This window comes from Mustela nigripes, chromosome 2 (genome assembly GCF_022355385.1).
Source record: "Mustela nigripes isolate SB6536 chromosome 2, MUSNIG.SB6536, whole genome shotgun sequence".
Taxonomy (NCBI): Eukaryota; Metazoa; Chordata; class Mammalia; order Carnivora; family Mustelidae; genus Mustela; species Mustela nigripes.
Genome location: NC_081558.1, coordinates 27,036,210 through 27,063,586, shown reverse-complemented (window position 1 = coordinate 27,063,586; position 27,377 = coordinate 27,036,210). Strand labels below are relative to the sequence as shown.

The window sequence follows — 27,377 nt, the reverse complement described above, 5'->3', positions numbered from 1 at the left end:
CCTGGGATCATGACCTGAGCCGAAAGCAGAGGCTTTAACCCACTGAGCCACCCAGGTGCCCCTACCCAAGACATTCTTAAAGGATTAGTATGCAGAGATGATGAAGTATGAATTGAGTCAAGGATAGTGAAATGTTTCTAGGTTATAGCCAAAATGTTTGTGACAGACATCTTGGAGGTGGCATTGGGTCTGGTTAAGCCTAGGTCAACATGAATGCCATTGTTCTAAAAGACAACCTAGATTCTGACCTGTTGTTTTTTCTAACAGCCTGCTTACTGATTTCTGCTGTGTTAAGTCAATATAGCATCCCTTCGGTGTAGCAGTTTGTCAAGTTGTACTGTAGCTTGGTCTTTACATTTCAATTTACCTCTTTGCATGATGAAGAAATATGCTAAAAGCTACCATACACTGTGAATGAGTTATTTGCTCAAGTGTGTGTCACTTGAGGCTCATGCCTGAGGTTTCTGTCTTCATTCTTCTTTTCCATGGGCCTGCGTTCTCAGTGAATCAGGGTGAACTCTAGTATGGGATACGTGCTCAAGAATTTGAAACAAGTCTTCAAACGGTGCTAGTTGGTGAAGAGATGTCCTGGAACGCTAATTTACCATCGGCTCATTTTTAAAATGTCAATGTAGCAATACTTTTGCTGTCTGCAAATAGCAATAGAGAGGAGATTAATCTTCATATTAAAATGCCAGTTGGGGTTTAAAATTAGCTTTGGAAAATGGATTTCTGCTACTTTTCCAATGTCTGCTATGACATTAGAGTTCAGAAAAACTTCCAAAACTTTCTAATTATAGCTTCAGCACTCTTCATGACATAAATTTGAACCTAGCAGCAATACTGAACCCCCAGAATTTACAAAATGCCACCTTTATCCCTACTAAAATGGTCCGGAGCAAGGTGCCAGTGACTATTACTTCCTAGGAAATCTTTTCTGAGTCTTAGACTTCTTTGTCACTTTTGGTCATGGAGAAGTACACAAATCATAAACATACACTCTGAAGAATTTTCACCAACTGAACAAATCCATGTGACCATGATCCAGAACAAGAAAGAGAACAATGCCAGTGCCTCAGGAGCCCCATTGTACTCCCTGTACTCCCCTTTCTGCCACCATCGCTTCACAACTTCCGCTGAAACCCCCAAGACTAGTCCTGCCCATATATACCCTCTGGTGCCTGGTTTCTCTCTCTTAGCATTTCTCTTATGAAAGTCAGTATATCACTTATTTTGCTGATGTATAGTGTCCTGCTATCATACCACCCTGCTGATGGGAGCTACTAAGAATATGTCTTTTTTAATCTCTCTTTTTTCTTTATTGAAGTATGATTAGGATACAGTATATTAGTTTCAGGTATATAACAGAAATTTGACAATTCTGTGCATTACTTGGTGCTCACCGTGGTAAACATAGTCACCATCTGTCACCGTACAATATTACTATTATTGACTATATTTACTATGCTGTACTTTTCATCTCCATGACTTATTTTATAATTTCATAGGCTTCTCATCTCCATGACTTATTTCATTTACCTTTTAATCCCCTTTCACCCATCCCCTCATCAACTTTGCTTCACCAACCACCAGTTTATTCTCCCTACTTAAGAGTCTGCTTATTTGTTTGTTTTCTTTTTCAGATTCCACATGTAAGTGAAATCATATGGTATTTGTCTTTCTCTGTCCGACTTATTTAACTTAGCATAATACTCTCTAGACCCATCAGTGTTGTTGCAAATGGCAAGATAATATTCTTTTTTATGGCTGATATTCCTGTTGTGTGTGCATGTGTGTGTACCACATTTTTATCCATTCATCTGTCAATGGACACTTGGGCTGCTTCCATATTTTTGCTATTGTAAATAATACCATAATAAACATAGGGTTGCATATATCTTTTCAAATTGATGTTTTTATTTTCTCTGGGTAGAAGACAGTATCAAGATTCCTCAAAAAATAAAAAATGAAGATCTCATATGATCCAATAAGAATATATCTTTTGAGAGAATCATGGGCTATTAATGAGACTTGGCCAGGGAAGTGGAAGCCATTTGGTCATAAAAGGTTTAGATTAAATTCTAGATATTCTAGGTATTTCCAGGGCACCTGGGTGGCTCAGTTGGTTAAGCAACTACCTTTGCCTTAGGTCATGACCTCAGGGTCCTAGGATCAAGCCCCTCATTGGGCTCTCTGCTCAGCAGGGAGTCTTCTTCTCCCCCTCACTCCCCCTCTGTGTTATCTCTCTCTCTCTCTCTCTCAAATAAATAAATAAAACCTTTTGAAAATTAATTAATTAATTAATTCTAGGTATTTCCATCCTTGTTATTTGGGAACCATTTTTATGATTTCATTTCTGAAATAGTATGTACAATACATAATGCTTTCTATGAATATAAACTCCATACTTTCAGTTTGTCTCATGTTGTTTGGCCTGGTGGTTAGAATACACTGCCACACCACCCTTCTTATCCTTCAAGGTCCAACTTAGAGACCACTGCCTCCCTGAAGCTTGACTGATTCTACAGGACGTGACCTTTTCTCTTTTCTGAAATGCCAGACTATTTGGTATACCTCCCTTTCCTGACATGCCTTTTACATTATGTTCTGTTCTAACAGCCATCATCCCCTCTGTTGTAGCAGTTTCTGTATCTTGGTGTAACTTAAAAGAATACAAAGAGTCAGGGATAGTTTGGTAGACCTTTATTAAGAGTTGGTTTTTTGTTTGTTTTTTTACATGGTGTCCCCTATGCTGTAGGTGTCAGGCACTGTGACAATGCAAACCTGATTCAGAAAGAAAGTCTCAGAGATTTTATAGGTTCCAGAATGAGAATTTAACAGCCCAATTTTCTCCCAATTTCATTATTCTCCCATCCATATAGAATGGAATGAATTTCTTCGCCTGATCTTATTAACCCATGGCCGTGTCTCATTTTGGCTCTACACCACCATTGTGAACTTGGCCTTAGAACTTAGAATGGTTCAGTAAAACCAGTTCTTCTCTGAGGTTCACAACATTCTGTGGGCAAGTGTTTGATCCATTAAGCTGTTCTGCCTTAATATCTGGAGAAAAGAGATTAGGCAAAGGGACATCAAGTTGTAAGGTTACTTTTATTTAGTTTTGTTTTATCTGGAATTATGTTTCCCTTTTTAATCATGATCAAGACTCTGTGTGATTAACTAGTACTATACCCAAGTGTATGCTACCTTTTTTATTTAAGTAGGCTTCATTCCCAATATGGAGCCCAATACAGGGTTTGAACTCAGAACCCTGAGATTAAGACCTGAACTGAGATCCAGAGTCAGACGGACACATAACCAACTGAGCCAGCCAGGTACCCCCTGTGCTACCTTATTTTATGCTCAATTCTTTCTAGCTCTTGATTGCCCTACTAGATTGTAAAGCCTGTGAAAGCAGGGGCAACATCCCACTTGTCTTTGTGACATACTGTGTTAGGCTCCTAAAAATGTCTGAAAATCAAAGAAAAATGAGTGGCTCAACTGGCTTCATGAGGGAAGAACTTTCCCGGGAATCTGAGCACAGCTGAATTGTATAGCCTTGAGCCCATTACCTCCTTCCTAAAACAAATCCAACTGATAATGTCTCCCTTCTTTCCTACAAGGATATTTTGAGACAAAATTAGATCATATGTAACATTTTGAGACTTTTGGATATAGAATAAGATACTTGTTTCTCGCATGTTGTATAATTTAGTTAGATGCCATCTTGTGCTACAGTCCCCTTTCCTGTGAAGACTTTCTTATAAGCCTTCTTTAAAAAAATAATAATAATATGTAATTTAAATGATTTTGCCTTTCCAGTGATTTTAAAACGGTTTAAGAGATTACAAATCAAGAATGTATCAGGGGACCAAGTTAATTACCTGTCTCTGCCACCAGTTGCTCTATTCATGACCCTGGAGAAAGTCACTTTTTCTCTCTGCTCATTTTCACCTGCTCTTCCAGTGTGTTGTCGGAATACACTTTTAGTGTTGTAGGAAGTAAATTCATGGAAATTCCGAGTTCTGAGCACTTAGCATCAACAGTTCCTGGCCCATAATAGGATCTCAGTGAGTATTTGTTGAGTAAACTAATGAATGAACCAATCAGTGCATTTCCACCACTGCCGATGACGTCAGCATTCCCGGCAGGCACCATTTCCCCAGCATCTGCTTCCGTACGTCCAGTGCTAGAGAGAGCTCACTCCCTCTGAAGTCCACTCATTCCCTTTGTCAACAAATGTAATGACTATCCAGTGCCACCTTGGACTCCTGCGAGGCATCTTCCAAATCTGCAGGGCAGTTAGACACCCCCATGCTGTGTTCCTCAAGCATCTTAGACACATCTGTGTTGTAGTATTAATCTGGGTACATATAATACTTGACTTCTAATGCCTATTACGTCTCCCTCTCTCTACTGTGAGCTCCATGCAGACAGAGGGTGCCTTATTTTCTTTACACCCCTGCCTCCTGACATAGTACAGAATAGGTGAGAGACTGGGGGGCAGTGAACAGAAAATGAAAAGGAAGAACGCTAATAACAGGGAGCACATGTATTGACAGCCAACTCAGTGGTCCTCCTAAGAGGGAGGTACTCACCCAAGCAGATATGCACCAAAAATCATCCACTGGGCTCAAGGAAGAAAATGTTGAAACTATTTCCATTGTTTTTTAAGGTCAACCATTTTAATTTCTGTTTTTACATGTTTTATACTATGCATACCAGTTTAATATAGCTATACATGTATTTAATTAAAGACAAATATATTAGAAGGTGCATATTCAAATGCTTTTTTCATAGAGGTGCACACCATAACTTTGGAGACCTTTCATATAGCTGTTCATCAGGTATTATGCTAAGCATTTTGCATGCATATTATTTCATTTATCCCATTGAAAATCATGTGACATATATACTGTGATTCCATTTTGCAGATGAAGAAACTGAGGCACGGAGAGGTTAGATAATTTGCCCAATCACATCCAGCTGGTAACTGGTGGGACGAGGGCCCAGGCTCAGATCCTTCTGGCTTAACCACTGTCCATTCTCTCCTGTTTTCTGTCCTAACACCTATGGTTGTACTTGAGGCAAAATACAGGTCTGTGGATTAAATACATGAAATGAGTGGATGAATTAATCATACTGAGTACTTATTAAAGCTTTCTCAAGAAAAACTGTGAGAATGAAAATAAAATTTCCTTTCTCTTTGTAGAAGTGTGTTGGCAGCAACAAGCCAAATGACATGCCCAGGTGACACATTGGAACACTTCATTCCATTTCTTGACAGAAAAACTGAAGCAAAGCCCAGCAAGTCACTGTTCTATGCTGAGCCCAAAGTCAAGCTGCTAGTCTTGTTTTTACATTTGATGACTGAACTACTTTGTTTTTATTGAGCTATAACTCATATACCATAGAATTCAGCTTTTTAAAGAGTACAGTTCAGTTTTTAGTATATTCACAAAATTCTGCAACAACTGAATTTCAGAACTTTTGCATCACCCCCCACCCCCAATGAAGCTACACACCCACTGGCAGTCACTCCCCTTTCCTGCTCCTTCCACCCTGGGCAACCACCAATCTGCTTTCTGTCTGTATGGATTTGCCCATCCTGGACATTTCATATTAGTGAAATCATACAGTCTGTGACCTTTTGTCTCTGGCTTCTTTCACTTAGCATAGTATTTTCAAGGTTCATCCACGTTGTAGCATGTGTCAGTACTTTGTGACTCTTCATGGGCAAATTACATTCCATTGTACAGATAAACAAAGATCTATCCATCAGTTGATGGACATTTGGTTGTTTCAACCTTTGGGCTGTTATGAAAAGTGCTGCTGTGAACATTTGTATTCAAGTCTTTGAACATATGTTTTCAGTTCTCTTAGAAATATGCCTAGGAGCGAGTCACTGGGCCACATGATAGATATTGAACATTTTAAGGAACCACCAAACTGTTTTCCAAAGTGATGGCGCCATTTTACATTCCCACCAGCAATGTGTGAGGATTCTAATTTCTTTACAGCTTCACCAACCCTTGTTGCTGTCAAACTTTTGTATCTAGTGGTTGTGAATGAGATTTCATTGAGGTGCTGATTTGTATTCTTCTAATGACAGTGAAGTCAGGCATCTTTTCTTGTGTTTATTTTTCCCCCAATTATTTCTTCTAAATTTAAATTATTCTTATTTTTCTTTTTCTTTTCTTTAGTGCCTTTCATTGGAATATAAATTTCATTCTTCTTGTGATATCTGTTTTGTCCTAGGAACTCTCAAAACATATTAAATACTTATGAAATCTCCTGTTAGAATTGTGTAGCCTCTCAGGGTGCCAAGCTGCTGGAACCATGAGTTGTAAAAATTTAAATGAGTTTCCTCCAGAAACTTTCCAGAAAATCTCTATATTATTAGATCACAAGCTTTGATAATCGCCAAATTATGATAATGATAGCACTTTATTTAAAACTCCATAGACACACCAAGACTTTTTTTTAATTATATTTTCTTAACTTTTTACACTCCTATGAGGCAGAACAGAAGAGAAGGCAGTAGCTGTCTCAAAGGGTCCTCCAAGAAAGTAAGTGTAGAGATCTGAATATCTAAAAAATTATAGTGTGTCATGAAACAAACCTTTTCTTTTCTTTTCTTTTCTTTTTTTAATAAAGAGGGAAATGGAGGGCAGGGAGGGAGAGAGAGAATCCCAAGCAGGCTCCATGCCCAGCATGGAGCCCTGTGCGGGGCTCGATCCCATGACCCTGATATCACCACCTGAACCAAAATCAAGAGTCAGATGCTTAATTGACTGAGCCACCCAGGCACCCTATGAAACAAACCTTTTTGAGCACAACCCATGTTTGCAGATGGATAAGAAAATTTTAAGATTATTAGGAAGTTAAATGGCAGTCCTGGATGTAAATCAGTACTCAGATGTGATACTGATATTTCAGCGACATTGAAATTAACCTTTGCTATCAAACTTGGTTTAGAGAAAGGAAAGGTTTTGAAAATTCCATATGACAATTTTTTACCTATACATTGAGAGAATATTTACATTAACCTTCAAAGATTTGTAGTAGTATTCTTGGGGGGTGGGGGGAGGAATGCCTGACAGATTACTTGTATAGTAAAGGCCATATCAGTGTGTGTATTATAGTTGTGAGTTCTTTCTGGCTTTCAGAACTTACATGTTCCCATCTTAAGATTAAATTTTTTAATGGCTTTTATCAACATTAGTCATTCTCAGTCTCACTATAGGTTAAACGTATTTGGCTGTAATGTTCACAGTGATAAAATTAACGAGTATTCTTGAAACTGGACTTTTGTATGGAAAATGATGTTTCTTTTCAAAAAAAAACTTTTTGAATTTTTGTTTAGTCAAATACAGTTCAGGCTCCAGGCATGGGAAATGCAGTGAGTGTAAGACGGTCATTATGTTTGCCTTTGCAGAGCTTATAGACCACCTGCAAATGCCAAATACCATTAGGTAACTGCAATTGTGATAAATGCTAAAAATGAACACCTTCTGATTCCATGAGAGCACTTAGTGGAGGGGTCGCCCCAGTTTGTGATTGTCAGAAAAGGCTTCCCTGGGAAATGACACAATGTGGGACCTAAAGGGCCCCTAGGAGTTAGCCAGCGCAGACTAGCACTAAGGCAGACAGGAGCCTGATGCTCTTGAGGACTTTAATGAGCAACATTGTGGCTAATGTGCCCAGAGCAAAAAAGCAAGGTGAGGCAGGTGGGGCAGGCATTGTATAAGGGCACTTAAGAATCTGGGCCTCCGTCAATGGAGAGCCACTGAGGGGTTAAGGCTGTAGAGTAGCATGTGTTGACGGTCTATAAATTCGGAACAGGCACCTGACTCTGTCGCTTTCTTTTCTTGATCAGGAATATGACTGGAGAAACTATCAGCCCAGCCAGATGAGTGAATCTGAGTTGCAAATGCTGGCAAGCCTGCGGCGGCAACAGAATGAAGAACTGGAGGACACGGGGGCTTCCCACGTCCTGAGTGCATCCCAGGTTGACAACTGTAACGTCAGCATTAGTACCAGCAGTGACGACACAACCACCTGGAACTCCTGCCTGCCACCTGTGAGTCCAGGGCTCTGGGTCTTTGTGTAACACCTTAATGAGGAGCAAACTTCTCTCTAACAAAGCCCAGCCTTGCCTGGGAAAACTAGCGCCAACATGAGAACCCTCCGCATAAGAAATATTCAGAGCCCATTCAGGAGCACCTGACTGGCTGAGTCAGTAGAGCAGGCAACTCTGGATCTTGGGGTTGTAAGTTCAAACCTCACATTTAATATAGAGATTACTTAAAAATAAAATAAAGAAATAATCAGAGCCCATTCTGGAATAGTGTTTCAGGCCTGAGGGCCTTGTCTATTCTTAAACTGTCTTACTCACCTTCAGATAATGTAGGCTCATTGTGTGCTGATATATACCAACATATACTGAAAGCGAAAAGGAATCATTTTACTGTCAATTCTGGGTCTCTCATGGCACCTGCATCTCCTAGCATAGGCCTGGCACATCGAGAGGGCTCAGTATTTGTTAAATTAATGAACAAAAAAGATGTTTGCTGCTCCCTGTGCCTGAGGGCCATGATAGGTACCACAGACAATTCAATAGCTTATCTTTTCCCATATGTTTATACAGTTAAAGCATTTTTAAGTATGGCCCATCATCCTCACTATGGACCAGCAGAGGAGTTGGAACAGGTCAAAGTCTTCCTGCCTTTCAGGTGAAGAAATTAAACTCTCCTGGACCCAAGCTTCCATACCTGGTCAGTGGCAGAGACCAGAGCGGAGCCCAGTGTTTTGACTCAGTCTGTTTTCTCTCTTCTGGCCTTGGGGATCTTATGACTGAATTGGAAAGACAAAGTGGAAACATTGATAGAACAGTCTTATACAGCTTTAAAAATGTCATAAGTCAGAATAGTAAAATTAGTGTTTTAATAGTGGTAATTAAAGCTACTATTTCTTTAAGCACAGAGATATTTTAAGACCTCCATAGGCCCAAGGAAATTTCCTTGAAGTGTACTTATATTTACCTATAAGGCTACATTCAACATCAAATGAAACAAATTAAAATCCACTTTCATCCAGCAGTAAATATTCCTTTTTTACTATAAAATTTTTGAAGGGAAATATAAAATTAAGTAACTTTGATTTATATTTATACAAAATTGGGTAAAGGCTGAGTTCAAGTGTAGTTGACAGTGGATAACATGTGTTTTATGTATCTAATTAAATATTTATTAATCTTACAGTTTTCTTTCCAAGCAATTTTTTTTCCCCAAGTTTCCAGCATCTTTGTAGATGTTCAAAATCGCAGCAGCTCTGGCACTAGGCCTTCCATGTGTAATCGAACTCAGTCTTTACTGCTGTCTTATGTGGTAAGTGCTGTTGCATTCCAATTTCCAGATGAGAAAATTGAGACTCTTGAGTGTAGTGGTTCAGACTTAGCTTGGCAAAACTCTTCAGTCTGAGCTTCTAACCACCATAACAAGGTGACTTCTTGGTGTGTGACTTAATTTGTGAAACAGAAGCCACAGACATCCAGTGAATGGTGACCTTTCTGCTCTGGAGATTACATACACGTCTTCATAGAAGAATAATTCAGATTGGCTCTAAGGAGATTTAGGGGGGAAAAGGTGTTTTCATGAGTGTTTTTTATCCCTACTTTGCCCATTGTCCAGGCTTCTCTTGCCTTAGTTATGTTTTCATCAAACTAAGTGGCCAAGCATACATAAGGCCTCCAGCAGCCTTGGTGCCAAAGAGTATCTACCCATCCAACAAAAATACCCCTGTGTGCTGGTTACTCAGAGTATCCTTGTAGCCAGATCTAATAACATAAGAGTAAGTTGCAGATTTTTGCCAATGCAATTTACAATGGAATTGAAATCTTGCCTTTCTTATAAAATATTCCTCAGCAGTCATTTAAACAGAAAGTAAGAAAGAGAAAAGAGGCCTTCTGAATGAGCTCATTCTGTTATGAAGTAGCTCTGAGACCAAAGGGCAAACTGAGGAATGATTATTTATGGACTGAAAAGGCTGAGCTCTTGGTTGCCCCGGATACTGTGTTCTCATCACTGTCCTGTGCTGGCAAGGACTAAAGTCCTCATACACAACAACTACTCCACTCTATAAAAGTAAACAGCCAAAAATAGCACCATTGGTAATGAACTTAATAACCCCTCCATTTGATCAAATGAGAAATTGAAAACATTCTATTTGTTAGAGAAAATAATTGAAAAGCCCACCTTTGGTATTCATAAGATATGTTTATTATTGCATCAAATTCACTCTATTTCAATATTGGAACTATCACCAAATGGAAAATTGTGTTTCTTAATGAACTCTGCATCTTGTTGCTCATATAGAGTTTAAATAGAGCAATTTATAAGAACCATTGTGGGCTTTCTGAGAGTGCATGCCTTTCTCTTTAGAAGTTGTACAGGGAGAGTGAAAAAGAAGAAATGAATAATAACTTTATTTATTATAAAGATATAGGCTTTTCGTGTATCTCAATGGCGCTGCCATCCACAGTGGCATTCCACCAGAAATTCGGAGTACTTCTCCATTTCTCCCACCCCTTCATTTCCAAATCCTAAGAATCCTCAGGATTTTACTCCTCCCTGCCTAACAGCATAACCTTGGCACTTTATTTTTCATCCACTTTCCCTCAGTAATCTCCTGGTACCTCTGTACCTCCCATCCAAGCACCTGATGGTAAGGAACATCTGCTCTGAGGTCAAAGGGCCAAGGTTCAAATCTAAGCCATGACCTTGTAAACACTTGGCACTGTATCTAAGACACAATAAGCGTTTAGTCAATTGAGGTTAGTTCTCATTATTATTATTGTTATTATTCACACTAGTGAATTTCATAAAGCCCAGATCTAATCTTACCTCTTCCCTGCATAAAGCCTTTCCTAGTTCCCATTGGCTCTTTGATTAGGCATACAGGGCCCCCCATGATCTGAGACCCTCTCCCTCCTCTGGCTCATCTCTCACTGTTCCTCACCTTTTACTCCATGCTTCAGTCCAAGTTATAACTTCCTGAATGCACTCAGCCCACATCCTTGTATCTTGTACGTACCTGATGATCTCTCCAGACATAGCTCCAGCCCACTGTAACCCTTCTCCAGGCCTCATTGTGAGAGACAGACCTTCCTTTCTGCCACTAGAGCCAGGAATATCTCAATGACACTCTTGTTCCTGAACTCAAGTTCAGTTGCCTGTCACTTGGAAGATCATTACTCAACAGAGGAGTTTGGGTTAGAAAAGACTTTCAGCCCTATTCGGGAGGCCAGCCACCTGGGGAGAAGGCCAACTTTTACCCAGAGGCCAACTCCAAAATTTCTGCCTAGCCCAGGAGTTTTTAAAGGGGTTTAAGGCAGTGGATCAACAAAGGGAGTAGAGTGGCCCATGCAAACTCGATGAGGCCAGCTACAGACATTAACTCAGTGCTTGGGGCTTATGCGAGGGAGTCTGGCTCTCCTTTCCTTATGTGTAGGAAGACTGTGTTCTTCCCACAAAGGAGGCTGAGGTCTGCAGACACACAAAGGGAGGTGGTAAAGTCATTTGTGTGACCTGAAAAGGAACAACATCTTGCTACAAAATTAATGGGCTCATCAGAAAGCCAAGGTGGCTCCCAATAGGCTTGCTGGCCTCTGTGGCCTGGGGAAGTTCTGGTCCATCATGCTTCAAGGCCAGTGGTCTACAAATCTCAAAGAATGGAAGTTAGTTCTGTTACAGATCAAGGGCCTTCAGTCAGCAAGTAAGGAGTATGTTAACTTGAAACAACCCTTAAGACAAGCTAGAGTGCTGTTAAACTCGTGTAAACTCTCACCTCAACCCAGCTTATCTGTCTCACAATAATTCATTCCACATATTTGGGGTGCTTTTGTTTTGCTTTTGCTTTTGCTTTTGAGTGGTACAATAGGCGATAAAAGTAAAGCTTGACCTGGCCTTGAGATGTTCCCCATATTGGAGAGAGGCAGAGAGTCAACATCTCCCTGTAAGTTGGGGTACTGAGTGATGACAGAATAAAGAGTTTTATAATATCTTGTGGAAGAGAGGCCCACATGAGAGAAAGCAATTGATTCTACCTGTTGGTTTCAGGGATACTTTCACAGAGAAGGCTACAGTTAAGCCAGAGTTGGAGAATGAGTGCCAGCTCATCATGTGGTAAGAAGGGGAAAGGAATTCCAAGTTCTGAAAGGGAACAGAAATAAATCTTTCGGAGGCGAGGGTGGAGACTCTCCTTGAACAGGATAATCTCCTCTTAGTGTCCTTGTTTCTCCATCACCTTGAACAGAACCTGGAATGAGTCTCTGCTTGTCTCACCTTCTCACCCCTAGCCAACATACACACAGAAGGCCCCCATACTCTAGCTATATCACGCAGTGTGCCTGTCACTGCCGTGCCCTGTGTCCAGATCATGTCAGTCAGGTCATTGCTCATTGTGCTCTTCCTTCTGCCTGGGGAGACCCTCCATTCCTCTTCTCCACCTGGAACACTCCCATGTTTTCCAAGGCCCACCTCAAACACACCGCTTCATGAAACCCTTTCTGATTCTCCACCACCCTGCACAGAATTATTCCTTCTTTGGGTTCCCATTATCTTGAATCTCAATGTTAGCACTTACCACATCAGGGAGCCATTGTTAGCGATGTGCCTGAGGCCTGGTTGTTACCCCTTGAAGGCAATACCATGCTGAGCACAGTGCCTGGCATGAGGTCACACTCAGTCATCTGCGGTTAGTCATTGACTGAATCAATCAGTAATATTAAAAAGATTCCTTTTTTACTCTACAATAAGGTAGTTTTCATCAAAATTCCAAAATAAACCTCAGTTTTGCTTCGCTTAAATAAACTGAGTGATGCAGGTAATATTTTACATTCAAGACTTGATAAATGATATTAAATATACAGACAAAGGAAAAATCTCTCTCCAGACAAGGCCTGATGACCAATGGTTTTTTGTTTTGTATTCTTTTTGTTTTTGTTTCATTTTGCTTTTTATTAACATATAATGTACTGTTTGCTTCAGGGGTACAGGTCTGTGAATCATCACGCTTACACAATTCACAGCACTCACCATAGCACATACCCTCCCCAATATCCATAACCTCCATAACCATACCCTCTCCAATGTCCATAACACAGCCCTACCTCCCCCACAGCCCAGCAACTCTCAGTTTGTTTTGTCTCTTATCGTTTGAGTCTCTTATGGTTTGTCTCCCTCCCAATCCCATCTTATTTTTGTTTTTTAAAGATTTTATTTATTTATTTGTCAGAGAGGATGAGCATGCACACAAGCAGGCAGAGGCAGAGAGAAAAGCAGGCTCCCCACTGAGCAAGAAGCCCAATGCAGGACTCAATCCCAGGACCCTGGGATCATGACCTGAGCCAAAGGCAGCAGCTTAACTGGCTGAGCCGCCCAGGCATCCCCCCAATCCCATCTTGTTTCATTTTTCCTCTCCCTATCCCCCATGACCCCCCCACTCTGCTTCTCAAATTCCTCATATCAGAGAGATCATATGATAATTGTCTTTCTCTGATTGACTTATTTCTCTCAGCACAATACCCTCTAGTTCCATCCACGGATGACCAATGGTTTAAGAAGGAGATTTAAGCAGGTCTCATTCAATTTAGCATCTTTACCTAATGACTTCACACACACTGATTTCTGAAACAGAAAGCCCATGCCGAGTAGAATGAAGAGTCTTTAGCAAAATCTATTGTGTTTACTACAAGCTCTGATTCCTCAGCTCTCCTCAGCATCTGTACAGTTCAGAGTAATATGTACTGTTTAAAAGGTGTTTAGATATAATAAATTAGTCATTTAAAAGTGTAATTAAATGTAACCATATTTCTCATACCAAATTGGCTTTTGTAGGCATCTATTGCTAAATAAATCAAGCCTACTGAGAAATCCATTGGCCTTTGACAGACAAATTTTTCAAAGTTTCTAACTTAGAACCAAATTCAATTAAAACAATACTTTACAACTTCTGTGGAAACCAGGCTATAAGTAATCAATTTTGGAGAGTTTCTGTTAGGAGTAGCCCTCATGAGATTTATTCAAAAACTCGGTTCTAGGCAGCCTGAGGAAGGGAGCTAAAAGTTGCTTATAATGGATTGTTAAGTGATTTTTATTTTGGTGAGGGCTTTTGATTGACAATAGCATAAAACCATGTCGTGTGTGTGTGTGTGTGTGTGTGTGTGTGTGTGTGTGTGTGGTTTCTTTTTAAGGAAAAAGAGTACCTATTAATGGAAACAGCTTTTTGCGGGGCCCAAAAGAATCCAGACTCTACTTCAGCCAACCTGAGCTCAAATCTCAGCCCTGCCGTTTACTGGCACAATGGCCTATAAAATGGGAATCATAAAAGGGCTTCCTCATACTGGCATGGTGAGAATTGAATGAGTGCGGGGGATGTGTGTGCCCAGTGCCTAGCAAAGTTCCTAGTTGTTACCTGCTGCTCCCCCGAAGTTATTCTCCTCAAAGGGCCACTTGAGTGATCAGAAAAGATTGCTAGGATATTTCCGCTTTTTGTGACTACTGAGGGCTATAAGGAGAGGTAGAGGTTCTGTTGTGCTTGTCTTCATGTGAGCTTAACCACTAAAATCCAGACTTATCCCCTCAGAGCTTTCAAATAAGCCCTTTTGTTATTTTATTATTTCAGTATTTCATTATTTCTCTGTCCTGCCTCTACCTGAGATTTAAGGAAAGCATGCCTCCTGTACACTGTATCTTGTAAGCTGAAACCCTAAAACCATCATCCCTTCAAGTTAAGAATTCCCGTAATCTAATATCAAGCACGTAAATCTCCTCAGCTTTTAAAAAAAAAAAAAAAAACAATGTTCTCGTGTGCATCCATCAACATGGCACACTGCAGAGCACAATATTTGGAGAAAAACAAGGCAAAATGCACTTAATAAAATTACAAGCATATGGTGAGGTTCTCAGACAAGTTATTTATGGTCTTGATTAACCTTGCAACATTTTTGCCATTTTCATAGGTTTTACATAACACCATGAAAATATTGTCTTTACCTTTTAACATGGCAGGATTCTCTTATCTCCTGTTCTTTTATTTAGCCTTCACTTCCCTCTCTCAACCCCCAAATTTCTAGCGGCTTGATCATGGGAAAGCAAAGCTTCTTGTGCTCAGTGGCAAATTTCAGTTGTTCCGTTTTCCTGACGCTAATGCATAGCAACAGCGCCACCAAAAGGACAAGGTCCTCAGTTTCTAGGATCAGTTCCATTTCTTCGCTCATTAGCATATCCTCATTTTACGGGATGATTGCTGGCTACTACGTGTCCTATATATAATATATTGGCATTTCAGGCTCTTTATGGTTAATAGGTCTTAATTTGTTCTGATCTACAGATTCATTAACTTCTCAGCTCTCTTTGGGTGTAATGAGTTTTCTTTTAATTCTCCTGAACTAAAAACGTAAGTAGTTGATTGTGCTAAGTGGCAGATAAATCAGATGAGCAGATGTTCTTATACCACTGTAGAAATGATATATGAAAACTGATATTAGAGTCAGTGTAATACTGAAATGTATGAGTTGTTCTGTGTGTAGTGACTATGAAAGTCACCCCATGAAATAAACTTCCCTCATTCTCAAAGTATTATCTATTATACCTTATGTTTGTCCCCAGTTTAGCAGCTTGGCAAAACTTGCTTTTTTAATTTCAAACATATAGTAATATGTCATAAGAATGAAATCATGAACTTAATTTATGGTGAGTAGGGTTGTCTTATAGATCTCAAATAAGTATTTCAGACTTTTTTTTTTTTTGCCATAACCATAACTGAGTATGTCATATGTGTTTTCAGAAACTTTGGTCTTCACCACTGTAGGCGAACCTCTGAGCTGGATTAAGCACTACAGCCTAATGGCTAAGAGGGTAAAGTGTGGTGAACTGGGTTGGAACTCTAGCTCCACTCTTTCCTGGCTGGCATGACCTTGGGTTAACATCCAGTGTCTGAATTTCCTTTTCTGTTAGACAGAGCTGTTAATCCTGTCTGTTCCACAGAATTGCTGTGAGGAGCGAATGAGATAATATCTACCAAGGATTTAACACTGAGCCTGTGCCGATTAAATGTCAGCCAATGCTATGATTATTGTCTAGCTCTCTGTAGGTATTGGTTGCTCTTCTTTTGCTGCTTCTCCTAGTATTCCCTGAATATAGCTAAATTCCAAAGTCAAAAAAATCAATTTTTTTTTTTTTAACCTGGTGCTTTCATCGGCTATTACCTACCCAGGATTAGTACAGATAGGTTTAATGCTACATGTGTATCGAAACAGATCTGTTTCCATGTGTGGATGAGAACATCTGGCTTCAGACAGCCCATCGTGTTTCCCCCCACCCAGTCCCACCCCACCGTGTTCGGAGAGCTTTTAGAAACCATTAGGTACATTCTCCTTCATTCTGATTTGGATCTAGGAAAATAAAAAGACCTCATCCAAGTGAAAGCTCTGCCCTTTCAAAGCATCAAAGCAAAGTTATCGGAACTGAAATACCTTAAAGGGACTTTTTAGGCACATCATTGCCATAACCCCTTCCTGTCCCAGAGATTGATTATGAAATTAGGAGACATGTACCAAGAAAGGGAATTGGGGCCACCCAGTTTTGTATGGTACCCACTCCAGAACAAGACTTAGGTCCTTCCCCAGCTGAGCCCATAGCAGGTGGGGCACATAAGGCCGTGGGTAGCAGTTATGTGTGGCAGTCAGAAGTTCTGCCCTGATGCACCACCATTAATTGGAAGTGGCTTAGAATAAAATATTTGGGGGCAACAACTTGGTAATTAGTTTTTTCAATACCAAAAATTAAGTTAAGGAATCAGGTGTTCAGACTGAGTTCCATTACCCTACAATTATTTTAACAGGATTTTTTTTCCTTTACTTTTCTGTTCCCTCGTGTTAGCACCCTTTACTAATTCTGAAACATTTCCACTGGTTATTTTTGTTTGTTTGTTTGTTTGTTTTCTAACACTTAGAAACCACAATAAATGTGAACCTTTTGTTGACTGTGTTCTCTTACTATTTGCATCCCAGGATCGGTTTTATACAGCAGGAGGAAATGTGGAAGGGTCACTCTGTGTAGTCTGAGAGCAGATTCACGAACAAGACAGGATTCTGTAGCCATTTCTATTCTCCAGAGGATGGAATAAGTCATTTGGAATAAGGGGGTTGGAGACAGGTGTAAATAGAATTAATGGTATAAAATTAAGAAAATGGAAATTTACCGAATACCAGAACTGTAAATGCATAGAGAGTTATGGAAATGCCTCTGGAAGCAAATGGAGTAGAGGCCCTTTCACTGGAGGCTGGAGTAGAGCTGAACTACAGGGCGAATACCAATGAACGTATTATCAGGAGTATTTTTGCACCAGCGTGAGATGCTCTAGAGAACCTGTTAGGCCCTTTGCTTGCTAATTCCTTTTTTGCTGTGAAATAATAAAGCCTAAATCATAAAACTAAATTTCACTTGCAAATTGCTGGAAGTCTTATTTCTCCAGTGAGATCAAATATGTCTTATGACATGTTTTTCCTTCCACTGTTCTTCCAGCTGTTGTTTCTTATTACTGAAATGGTGATGCATTGATACCAGTTCAATTACCAAAGTATCTGAGTACATTTAAATTCATCGTGCATCACAGAGAGTCAGGCTAAGTGACTGTGATTATCAGACAGGGTGTTTGATTTAAATTAAAGGAACACTTCCAAGAGATTATTTATAGAGGAAGACAGTTTACGCTAAAGAATTCCCATGACCCACATCTTTAATATTTTAGGAGTTAAAAATAGGAGTATGTGGAAAATAAGGAATATGTGCTCTGTATGGATAGGCACCATTGCCATACTATTTCCCTCCATTAGAGTCAACACTGTAGGACCACCCTATGGGTGAGAAAAGCTTAACATGAACCCTTTTGGGTTAGGAAGGAATGGAAATCCTTTCAATGCAATTCAAAAAAGTATACGAAATTGCAACTTGTAATAAAATGAGAATGTTAAAAATGATTTTCGTATTAGAATTACATGGCTGTTAACCACATAAGAAAAATCCTGTGAGCTGATGTTCAAAAGAGAATGTGTATCAGATATAATGGAATTTTCTCCCTTTTGGGAACAAAGGAAAAACATCAAATTCCATTGAGGCAAGAGCTTAAAGCTTGTTTTGGGATGGAGTTGTTTAACGATGTTTTGAAATAGTAACTTAAACGTTTCTCGCTTAGGGAGAATAAAGTTGAGATTTCACATTTTTGTTAGGTACTGGCACCATTTTTTTCAACTCACTGATTAATGCTTGAGTTTTTATTACACACTTGGGAAAATGACCACTTTGACCTAAGATTAACATGTTATAATTCCATTAGCAAAAATGCAAGTTATCCTTGCAAATTTCCTAATGTGGACACATAAATATATAATCCTTATCTCGGGGTCTCTTGATTTATTGCTGATACCAGCTGTGCAGCACTGGTTCCGTGAGATATCTTTTATTTTACTGTAGCGGGAAATATCAGTGAACGTTAACAACGTAAAAACTCTACAAGGAGGGCGAGCCCACATATGAACTTTAATTGCACCATAGATGCTATCTTGTGCAGTGACTGGCCATTAAAATAACCTGTTTTTTCTCATGTCTACCACCTTGATATTTGCTGGATCTTCCAAACAGCCTGTAAGTTGTCAGTGAACTAAACACCCCTTCTTGCAGATTGTTCCTCTGGAAAAAACGGCAGCAATGAGAGCACATGGTGTATGTAAAGAACATTACCCTGTTTAGTAAAATGTTCTGTCTTTTTTTACAGCCTGTCAACCAGGGGCGTCACTATCAGAAAGAAATGAATCCACCTTCTCCTTCTAATCCCCGGTAAGATTCATTAATAAGCTAAATGTCTTTTTTTTTTTAATTATTTGAAAGATTGTGCATTTTTCTTGGTGTCACGAAATTGTTTTCCAGAACTTCTAAAGAGCTTCCAAAGTTCTTTTCTTTAGAAGGCTGAGTTCAGTCTATTTTTCTTATGTAGACTAATAGGGTGTGGCAGTTAACAGTCTACCTAGGTTTAAATGGCAGCTCTGCCCTTTTACCAGCTTTAGGACTCTGAGCAACCATTTAACTCCGGTCAACCAGGCATCATAATTACTCCCTGTTCTTTTGGGATGATCATATGAATGAAAACACGAACAATTCTTAGCACAGTTTCAGGCACACAGCAAGCTCTTTTTAAGTGTTAATTTATTCCGTATTATTCTATTTGCATAGATACTTTATTTTAATCAGTATGTGAAGTTTAATACCTTTTAGGCATGAATCATTTGGTATTATCCAGTTCCTTTAAATTTATCAAGACGGCGTATATCAGTTCAAAGGCCATTCTCTTTTTCCAAAATTTCAGAAGTTAATCCCAAAATTATTTCATTATTTCCTAAATGTCATTGGCATAATGAGTCATTTGTCAATATAGAAAAATCTCATTATCTTAGGCTCACTGAAGACAAGCAAATTGGAATTTGTGTTTTTGAAATATATGTAGGAGTATATGATTTTCCAGAAAATAAATTTGTTTATCAGCACAACTCAGTATCATTTTATTACTATTTATTAAATACTAGGAATTTATTAAAAATCAGTCTATTTTGAATTTCATCTACAGGATCTTAGTTATCATAACGGATCTCATTGTCCAGCTCTCTCACCTGTACTATGGTTCATCCCATAAAATGGGCCAAAACACCAGTGTTAGTATTGTAGCTCTGGCTCTAGAATGTGGTATTTATTTTATTTTATTTTATTTATTTATTTCAGAGAGAGCTCTAGCAGGGGGAGAGACAGAGGGAGGGATAGAGGCAGACATCCCGCTGAGCAGAAAGCTCCACACAGGGCTCGACCCCAGAACCCCATGATTATAACCTGAGCCAAAGTCAGACACTTAACCTACTGAGCCACCCAGGCACCCCTAGAGTATGGTATTTATTACACAGAGAGTGAATTATAGTCAAACATAATCAAAAACAACTTAGCTAGTCTTAAGAGAGAGACAGACACACAGAGAGACAGGAGGGATTTGTTTAGTAACAATACAGGGCTGCGGAGCGCCTGGGTGGCTCAGTGGGTTAAAAAGCCTCTGCCTTCGGCTCAGGTCATGATCTCAGGGTCCTGGGATCGAGCCCTCATCGGGCTCTCTGCTCAGTGAGGAACCTGCTTCCTCCTCCCTCCCTCTCTCTCTCTGCCTGCCTCTCTCCCTATTTGTGATCTCTGTCTGTCAAATAAATAAATTAAATCTTTTTAAAAAAAGAATACAGGGCTGATCAGAAAGGATGAATACTTAACATTTACATTAACCCTGGAGGGTATTATACTGAGTGAAATAAGTCAATCAGAGAAAGACAATTATCATCTGGTTTCGCTCATATGTGGAATATTAGAAATAGGGCTGAGAACTGCAGGGGAAGGGAGGGAAAACTGAATGGGAAGTCGTCAGAGAGGGAGAAAAACCATGAGAGACTCTTAACTATGGGAAACAAACTGAGAGTTGCTGGAGGGAAGGTGGGGGTGGGGTAATTGGGTGATTGGGTTGAGTGATGTGATAAGCACTGTGTTATGCACAACTGATGAATTATTGAACTCTATACCTGAAACTAATGATGTGCTATATGTTGGTTAATTGAACTTCAATAAAAATTTAAAAAGTATACAGAGCTGCCCTGGAACAGAAGGGTAGCCAGGCCTCAGGAAGGGAATAGAATCATAATGCTGAGAGGCAGCCAGGTGGTATCCTCACTCCATCTCTCCTTGCTTCTTCCTTCTGTTCCACTGTTCTCTCTAAGCCAACAGCTTTCTGTTTGCAGTCACATATGGCTATCTGACAGCTCTTGAGTTTATATGTTACAGTTCATAGCACATCCCAAGACTGACAGGCTATGTCTGAATCCCAGTTCCTACTTTCCAGGAAAGAGAATGTGATTGGCCTTGCTTGGGCCAGGTGTCCACTTTCGGTCCAGTCAGTAATGAACAGCCAACTGAGCCATGTAAAACTAACATGGCTGCCGGGAGACCACCTACATGGTTTACAGGACTTTTAATGGGGCCCAGAATATTGACAGAAGTAGCCTAAATGTTCTTTATTAGTAATCACTTCTAAGTGTTCCTGGTCTATACACATGATCTGGTCATTCTTTATTAGTAATTACTTCTAAGTGTTCCTGTTCTATACACATGATCTGGTCATTCTTTCATGTTATCTGGTAGGGGGAATTGCCCCTGTCATAAATAAATATAATAAGGAGTTCAAAATTGAGTTTGTAATTTCAGAGTATATAAAAAGGTATTTCAACATTCTTAAAATCTTTCAGCTCATAAGCTCTTTTAATCTGTGTATGAATAAACTTTTAAGGTAACTGGAAATCCAGCTTTGGTTCAAAGTGTAACAATCAGTATTTGCAATCTGAACAAATGAATGTGATAGTACAGATGTGTTAGAAAGTGGAGACTTTTGTTTCAATAAAAGGTAAAAGGAGAAAGAGGACCCAAGTCCCATCCTAATTCTCCTACTAACCCAGTGTCTCATCTCAGACAAGCCTCTCAACCTGTCCAGACCTCAGCAATAGTATGAATTCCCTCGTGTATAAAGGAAAGGATTTGAGTTACATGCTCTCTCAGGTCACTTCCGGCCTTGTGATTCTGTGACTTTGATGAGACTCATGCACTCTACAAATGAAACCCAGTTCCACCATCAGAGGGAACACTGCCCTACCTAGGAGACATACCTCATAACGTTGTATTAATTCATTAATGTTTAGATGTAGTACTATGTAACTTTAAATATCTCTTCTAATATTTGATTCCCAAAGATGGAATATAAGAAAATTCACCAATTCGCATATTTTATTTGGCCAATTAAATGTTCATTCATTTAGGGAAAATTAATTTACATTTTTACACAATAAAGTAAAAAGCCAAATTCCAAAGCAAAGACAAAATGCTGTCAGTCCCATTTGTCAACAGGTTATCCACCAGTTTCTTAGAAAATTATTATTTAGCTGTTCAGAAAACTTGTGGATTACATGGTTTGGCTCTTGGCTCCATAAATCCAGCAGCTTGAAAGAATTGGCGGAGAGACATTATTGGACCGTAAATAAAGACAATGATAAAGTTATGCAGTCAGCATAGATCATCATATAAAAATGGGATAAATTAAATCATGTAATACATGTAAGTTAACTTAAAATTAAAAACATGACTCTTTTAAGATTTGTATTTATTATATTTCTTACAAATAGTATCCCACACCTAGACCCTAAAACACAGAACTCTGAAATTTAAACTTAAATTTAGAAGATACTGATAATGAACATGAAAAAAATATAAGAATTGAAAAGTCTTTCGCTCACCCCTTGGATAAACAAACATCTAACCTGAATTCTGGATTGAAAGTTCTACCAGCAGAGGCTCTGAACATGAGAAGCAAGGAGTCTTTGATTTCCTGATTTGAGTGTTACTGTGATCAGAGTAATGCAGACATGATGAGGACGAGAACACGTGTGTGTGCAGGTCCTTCAAGACACCACACTGGTGCCCTATGGGAGCGGAAGTGGCCACGTCGGCCTCAGTGAAATATCTGCAGCTATTCCAGAGAACAAAGATTTGTACCCACACTCCTACTCCTACGCACACTTGTACCCATACTCACGCCCACACATGCATATATTTAGAATCAGTTTTCAGTTAGCTTAATTAACGTCACAGAACAACCAATATCCCCAAAGTCTTTCATGTACATTTTGCTCCAGGAAGACTTTTCTTTCTGCAACATAATTACCTTCTTAGTGTTATGTGTTTATGATTAAAGATAGCATGCAGTTCACAAAGCAGGCAAATCTGGGTTTTGAAGAGTTGACTCTAGGATGCCAATAACTAAAACACAGCATATATTCATAGATTGTTTTCCTCAGAGTCAAAGAAGCCACTTGCGCTCACAGAGCGATGCTTGACATTGGATGGAAGTGGGAAACAACAGTAATCATTTCCTGAGAAGTTCACGGTCTAGAATTGAAATCCACGTGGTTCACCTCATGATATCCCCTGGTGTCTAGATTTGCAACAAAGCCATTTCCCTTCGTATTGTTAGGCCTGGGTCTGATGGTTATTATTTTTGCGTAACATGCTGACTGATATTTCAGCAGCGTCTCAGATTCCAGGGCCCTTGCCTCCAGTGTCCACCCACGCTGCCTCTTGGGGCACTGACAGCCTCTATGACAAGATGCAGAAACAGCTAACATAATCTAATACAATTTAGAGGCGTGTTGGGTAGGAGGAAACAATTTCACAGTTCGTTCCTGTTGAGAAATGTCTCCTAGCATGTAAACGTCCGTGCTTCCAAATGGAGCAAAATGGATGCTGTTTGCAGCCTTAAGTAATTTCTTTGAAAATGCCATCTATTGGTTTGTGGGGTTTAGAGCTCTCCCTTAGGCACATCCATTTATGTGTTTATGTAGATTCTTCAGAACGGCTCGAGATATTTTTGTTCAGAAATGGGTTTTATAAAATAAGCTGTGATTACATTCTGGTTGTCTGTTCCTGTGGATAGAGTCGATAACCAGTCTTTCATTTCAAATGGTGATTATACTTGCTATTTTTACAACTCATTGGAAAATTAGGGGGAGAAGGGAAGGTAGTCAGAGGCTCCATAAGGTTCTAAATGTTTATGGAAATAAACAGTAGAGAAAATAATCCCTGAATGCCCAAACAGTAATGAATGGCATGGTTTTTTGCAGTGTTTGCTTTATGATTTATTGCTTATCTGTAGATTTTTCAAATGTCACCACCGATTGTATGAAGGCTTGCATCCTTTGCCGCTTTGCTATATGTTTGTGTGATATAAACATACTTATAACTATAATTAGATGATAAAGCCCCGCAGACTTTGACAAGTGATTAATAACCACTGACCCCAGTTCACGCCAGCTCAGCCGGCCTGACTGAGGCAACTGGCCTGTCATCGTAACCTACAAGTACTACTCTGGACGGATCGCTGTGGCTTCATTTTTCTTTTCTCCCCAGTTGTCAGGACTCAGCCTGATGGGTTTCTCTATTGCTTAAGCTTTTTTTTCCCCCCACCAACACAAAAGAAAGAAAATGTATAGATGAATTAAATTAAATACAGAACTTTCATGTCATGTTTCTCCCGAAATGATTCAGTTTGGATAATTTTAAAGCAAGTAAGTCAGATTTTTAACAAATACTCCTCCTTCAGACCAAACCACAACAGAGGATTTCCTGATTAGCCTCGCAAACGGTTTCTCTGAACGTTGTGTTATGGTTGTTTTCCATTATCTACATTTTTGCATTACATCCTAATGATCTGTTTATAAAACCAAAGGCACCAGTTTTTACTTTCATCATTTCTCTCGTTAGCTTAAGAAAAGCTGTCGGTATTGCTGCCTCTCATTTCACACTCCCCCATTTCCAGCACCTGCTCATCTGCAGGCTGCAGTTCTCCGGACTCGGAAACCCAGTCTGGTTCTCGCTCCTTGACCGCCATTGCTGCTCTAGCTGTGGGTTCCCCAGAAGGCAGGGTGGCATCATGTTCCCTCTCCTCCCGGTGCTGTTCAACTGGCCTGGCTTGGGTAGGAGCTCAGATAACACAGAGAAATGAAAGTCTTAATCCTGAATGTTAACCAGTTAAATGTCAAGTTTTTCCCTACATCTTTGCAAGAATTACCCTTTCCTTTCCTGAAAATAGGATGACAGTGGCATTGCTTTATTCATAAGCAGGATAGCGATGTGTTTTTATGAGAGCCTCTTGTTTGGGCAGTTTACATCTAATTTCCATGCATGTTCTACTCCCTGCTGACCAGAGATCCCTAGACACTGATAACCATTAGAATGGCCCTAATCTTTAATACATAATATAATATATATTATTTATACAAGCTATTTAATAATAATAATAATAGCTTCCAATACCTTCTATATTCTAATGACTCTGAAAATTATATGTCCAGTCCTGACCCTCCCCTGAATTCCAGACACATCTGTCCAAGCTGCCAATTTGACACATACCCACTTGGATCTCAAATCCAAATATTTACAACAACTTGGTTTTTCCCTCCCTCTACACATCTGTTTGTTCTTCAGTCTTCTCTACCTCAGAAAATGTCACCATCATCCCACTTTTCCTCAAGACAGAAAGCAAGAGTGCTCCCTGCTTCCTCACCCTGACCCATTCCATGTCCATCCTCAGTAAATAGCGCTGGTGCTCCCTCCAACCAAAGCCCTTGCCAGATCCAGCCTGTCTCCGCTGCTGCAATCCCAGCCCACGTTGCCGTCACCCCTACCAGGACACATGCCATAGCTCCCCACCTGCTTTCTCTGCTCCTTTGGCCCCTACTGAAGCCCAGCATGGCCCCATGGAAAACCTCCCAGAGGTTGCGCACTGCTCTTGGGGAACCGAATAGTAGTCCTTACCCTGGGTGCTACCATCCAGACTGTCCCTCATACCATTGTGTACCCTGCTCACTGTATATCAAATACCATGGTCGTGTCCCTTTTACTTGGATGCTCCAGGCTTGATTCCACTTGAAGAGCTTTGCATGAGAGGCCCTCTGCTGGGAGTTCCCTCACCCCAGGAAAGACCCTAGGTAGCAGCTTCCTCCTATATACATGTCATACATACATACATACATACATACAGCTCCATATACATGTCATCACCTCAGAGAGACCCTTCCTTAGCATCCAACCTAAAATAGCCCTAGTCAGCCTCATTATATTATCTTTTTTTGCTTTTACTACAGTACTCCTCACTACCTGATACCTTCTTGCTTGTTTGCCTACTGTCTATACACACACACACACACACACACACACACACACACTTCCAAAATACACTGGAAATGTAAACTGCCTCAGCCTTGGGACTTTATCTCTCTCGTGCTCACTATATACCTAGCTCCTCAAACAGTGCCAAACACAAAGGAGACACTCGAGAAATATGCGTTGAACTTGTTGACCCTCACTCACAGAAATGAATTTCCCGTCTCCCCTACCTCGCCCTAGATTTAACTGCTAGCCAGAACCCAGAAGTACCTGCATACTTTTCTCCCTTGAGGGTGTCTGGAACCTGGCCCTATTCCTACATGTAGTAAATGAAATCTCTCTCATGAAGTTGTTTAAAATGATCCCTTAAAAGATAGCCACAATCTAAAGTCTCCAGTTAAGTATCATTTTAAACCTCTCAGCAGAGGCAAGTTTTCCGAAACTGAACTCCTATGTTTTGTTTTGTTTTGTTTTGTGTATTCTTATTGGAAATTGCTTATTTGTATTTGCCTACGCATGCCTATTTTGTGGAGTCAGGAGCCACTTGCTAGAAGTTGCCTTGGGTTGCCACTGTGGCAGAGGTATACCTGACCTTGGCCAGGCCAACAGAATCTGGACAGGTAAATGGAAAAGAAGCAAAAAAGGCAGAGAGATGGGGGGAGACAGAGTCTTGAGCTTATGGTGCTGATGCCCTTTAAATTCAAGTGACTCCTTGTTCCTCCTGTTCGTGAAGAGGTCCTTAGTCCACTGGTCAAAGCTTTATAATAGTCTTTAAGAACACTTGATAGAAAGAGGACTCCTTCCCTCCTAGTTCTACAAGCAAAGTCCTGGCTTAGAGTGGCTTCTCCAGCCTCTCTAACCCTGCCATAGAGAATACTCAATCCCTCAGTAATCATCCCACTTCTTTCCTCTGACCACTCAGAACCTAGGACCATGCCTGGGCCCAACTTTGAGGCTACCCTTCTCATTGGGTTCCAGCAGTTCACCAAGGGTGCTGCCCCATCGCCTCTTTCTCCTCTGCTCTTGGCACTTGGCTGCCCAGCCCACTTTGGGTCCTGGTTCTGACTACTTACTCTGCCAGAGCCGGTGAGCTCGGATTGCACACCCTCTCCAATCACCTTGTTCCAGGACCTAACTGGCCAGCACCCCTGCACACCTGAACAAAATTTCTTTTTCTTCACTTGCTCTGCTTGTTCACTCTGGCGCTGCCAGCCTGGGCATCAGCTGACCCCACTCTTCAGTTTCTCAGCTGAGATGTCTACCTGCTGTCTGACTGGATCTCTTGGGCCCCTGGGACTCAGCATTTCAACCCGAATCTCCTCTTTTTTCTGTTGTACTTCATGAGAGGATCTAAAGCCATTAGGGCTGGGGAAATACTCATCAGTATTTTAGTTATTGTCATATTTTCCAAAATTGCAGACTCAAGAAACCTATATCCATAAGAGTTATAGAAAACAGATTGCACCCTCTCCCCTCACTTTTTCCCAAAGCTGCTGTATCTGAAATGATGGATCCCTGAAAATTCTTAGC

The 27,377-nt window shown here is 40.2% G+C and overlaps 1 protein-coding gene across 4 annotated transcripts in view; it reads left to right on the top strand.

Annotated features, from left to right (window-relative positions):
- CFAP20DC (CFAP20 domain containing) overlaps positions 1–27,377 on the top strand; it is a 251,615-nt gene that overhangs the window by 183,911 nt on the left and 40,327 nt on the right. For all 4 annotated transcript variants that reach the window (XM_059387861.1, XM_059387860.1, XM_059387863.1 and 1 more), the window contains 2 exons: positions 7,880–8,083; positions 18,838–18,899. In XM_059387861.1, coding sequence (XP_059243844.1) covers positions 7,880–8,083; positions 18,838–18,899 — 266 coding nt within the window. The remainder of the gene's footprint in view (positions 1–7,879; positions 8,084–18,837; positions 18,900–27,377) is intronic.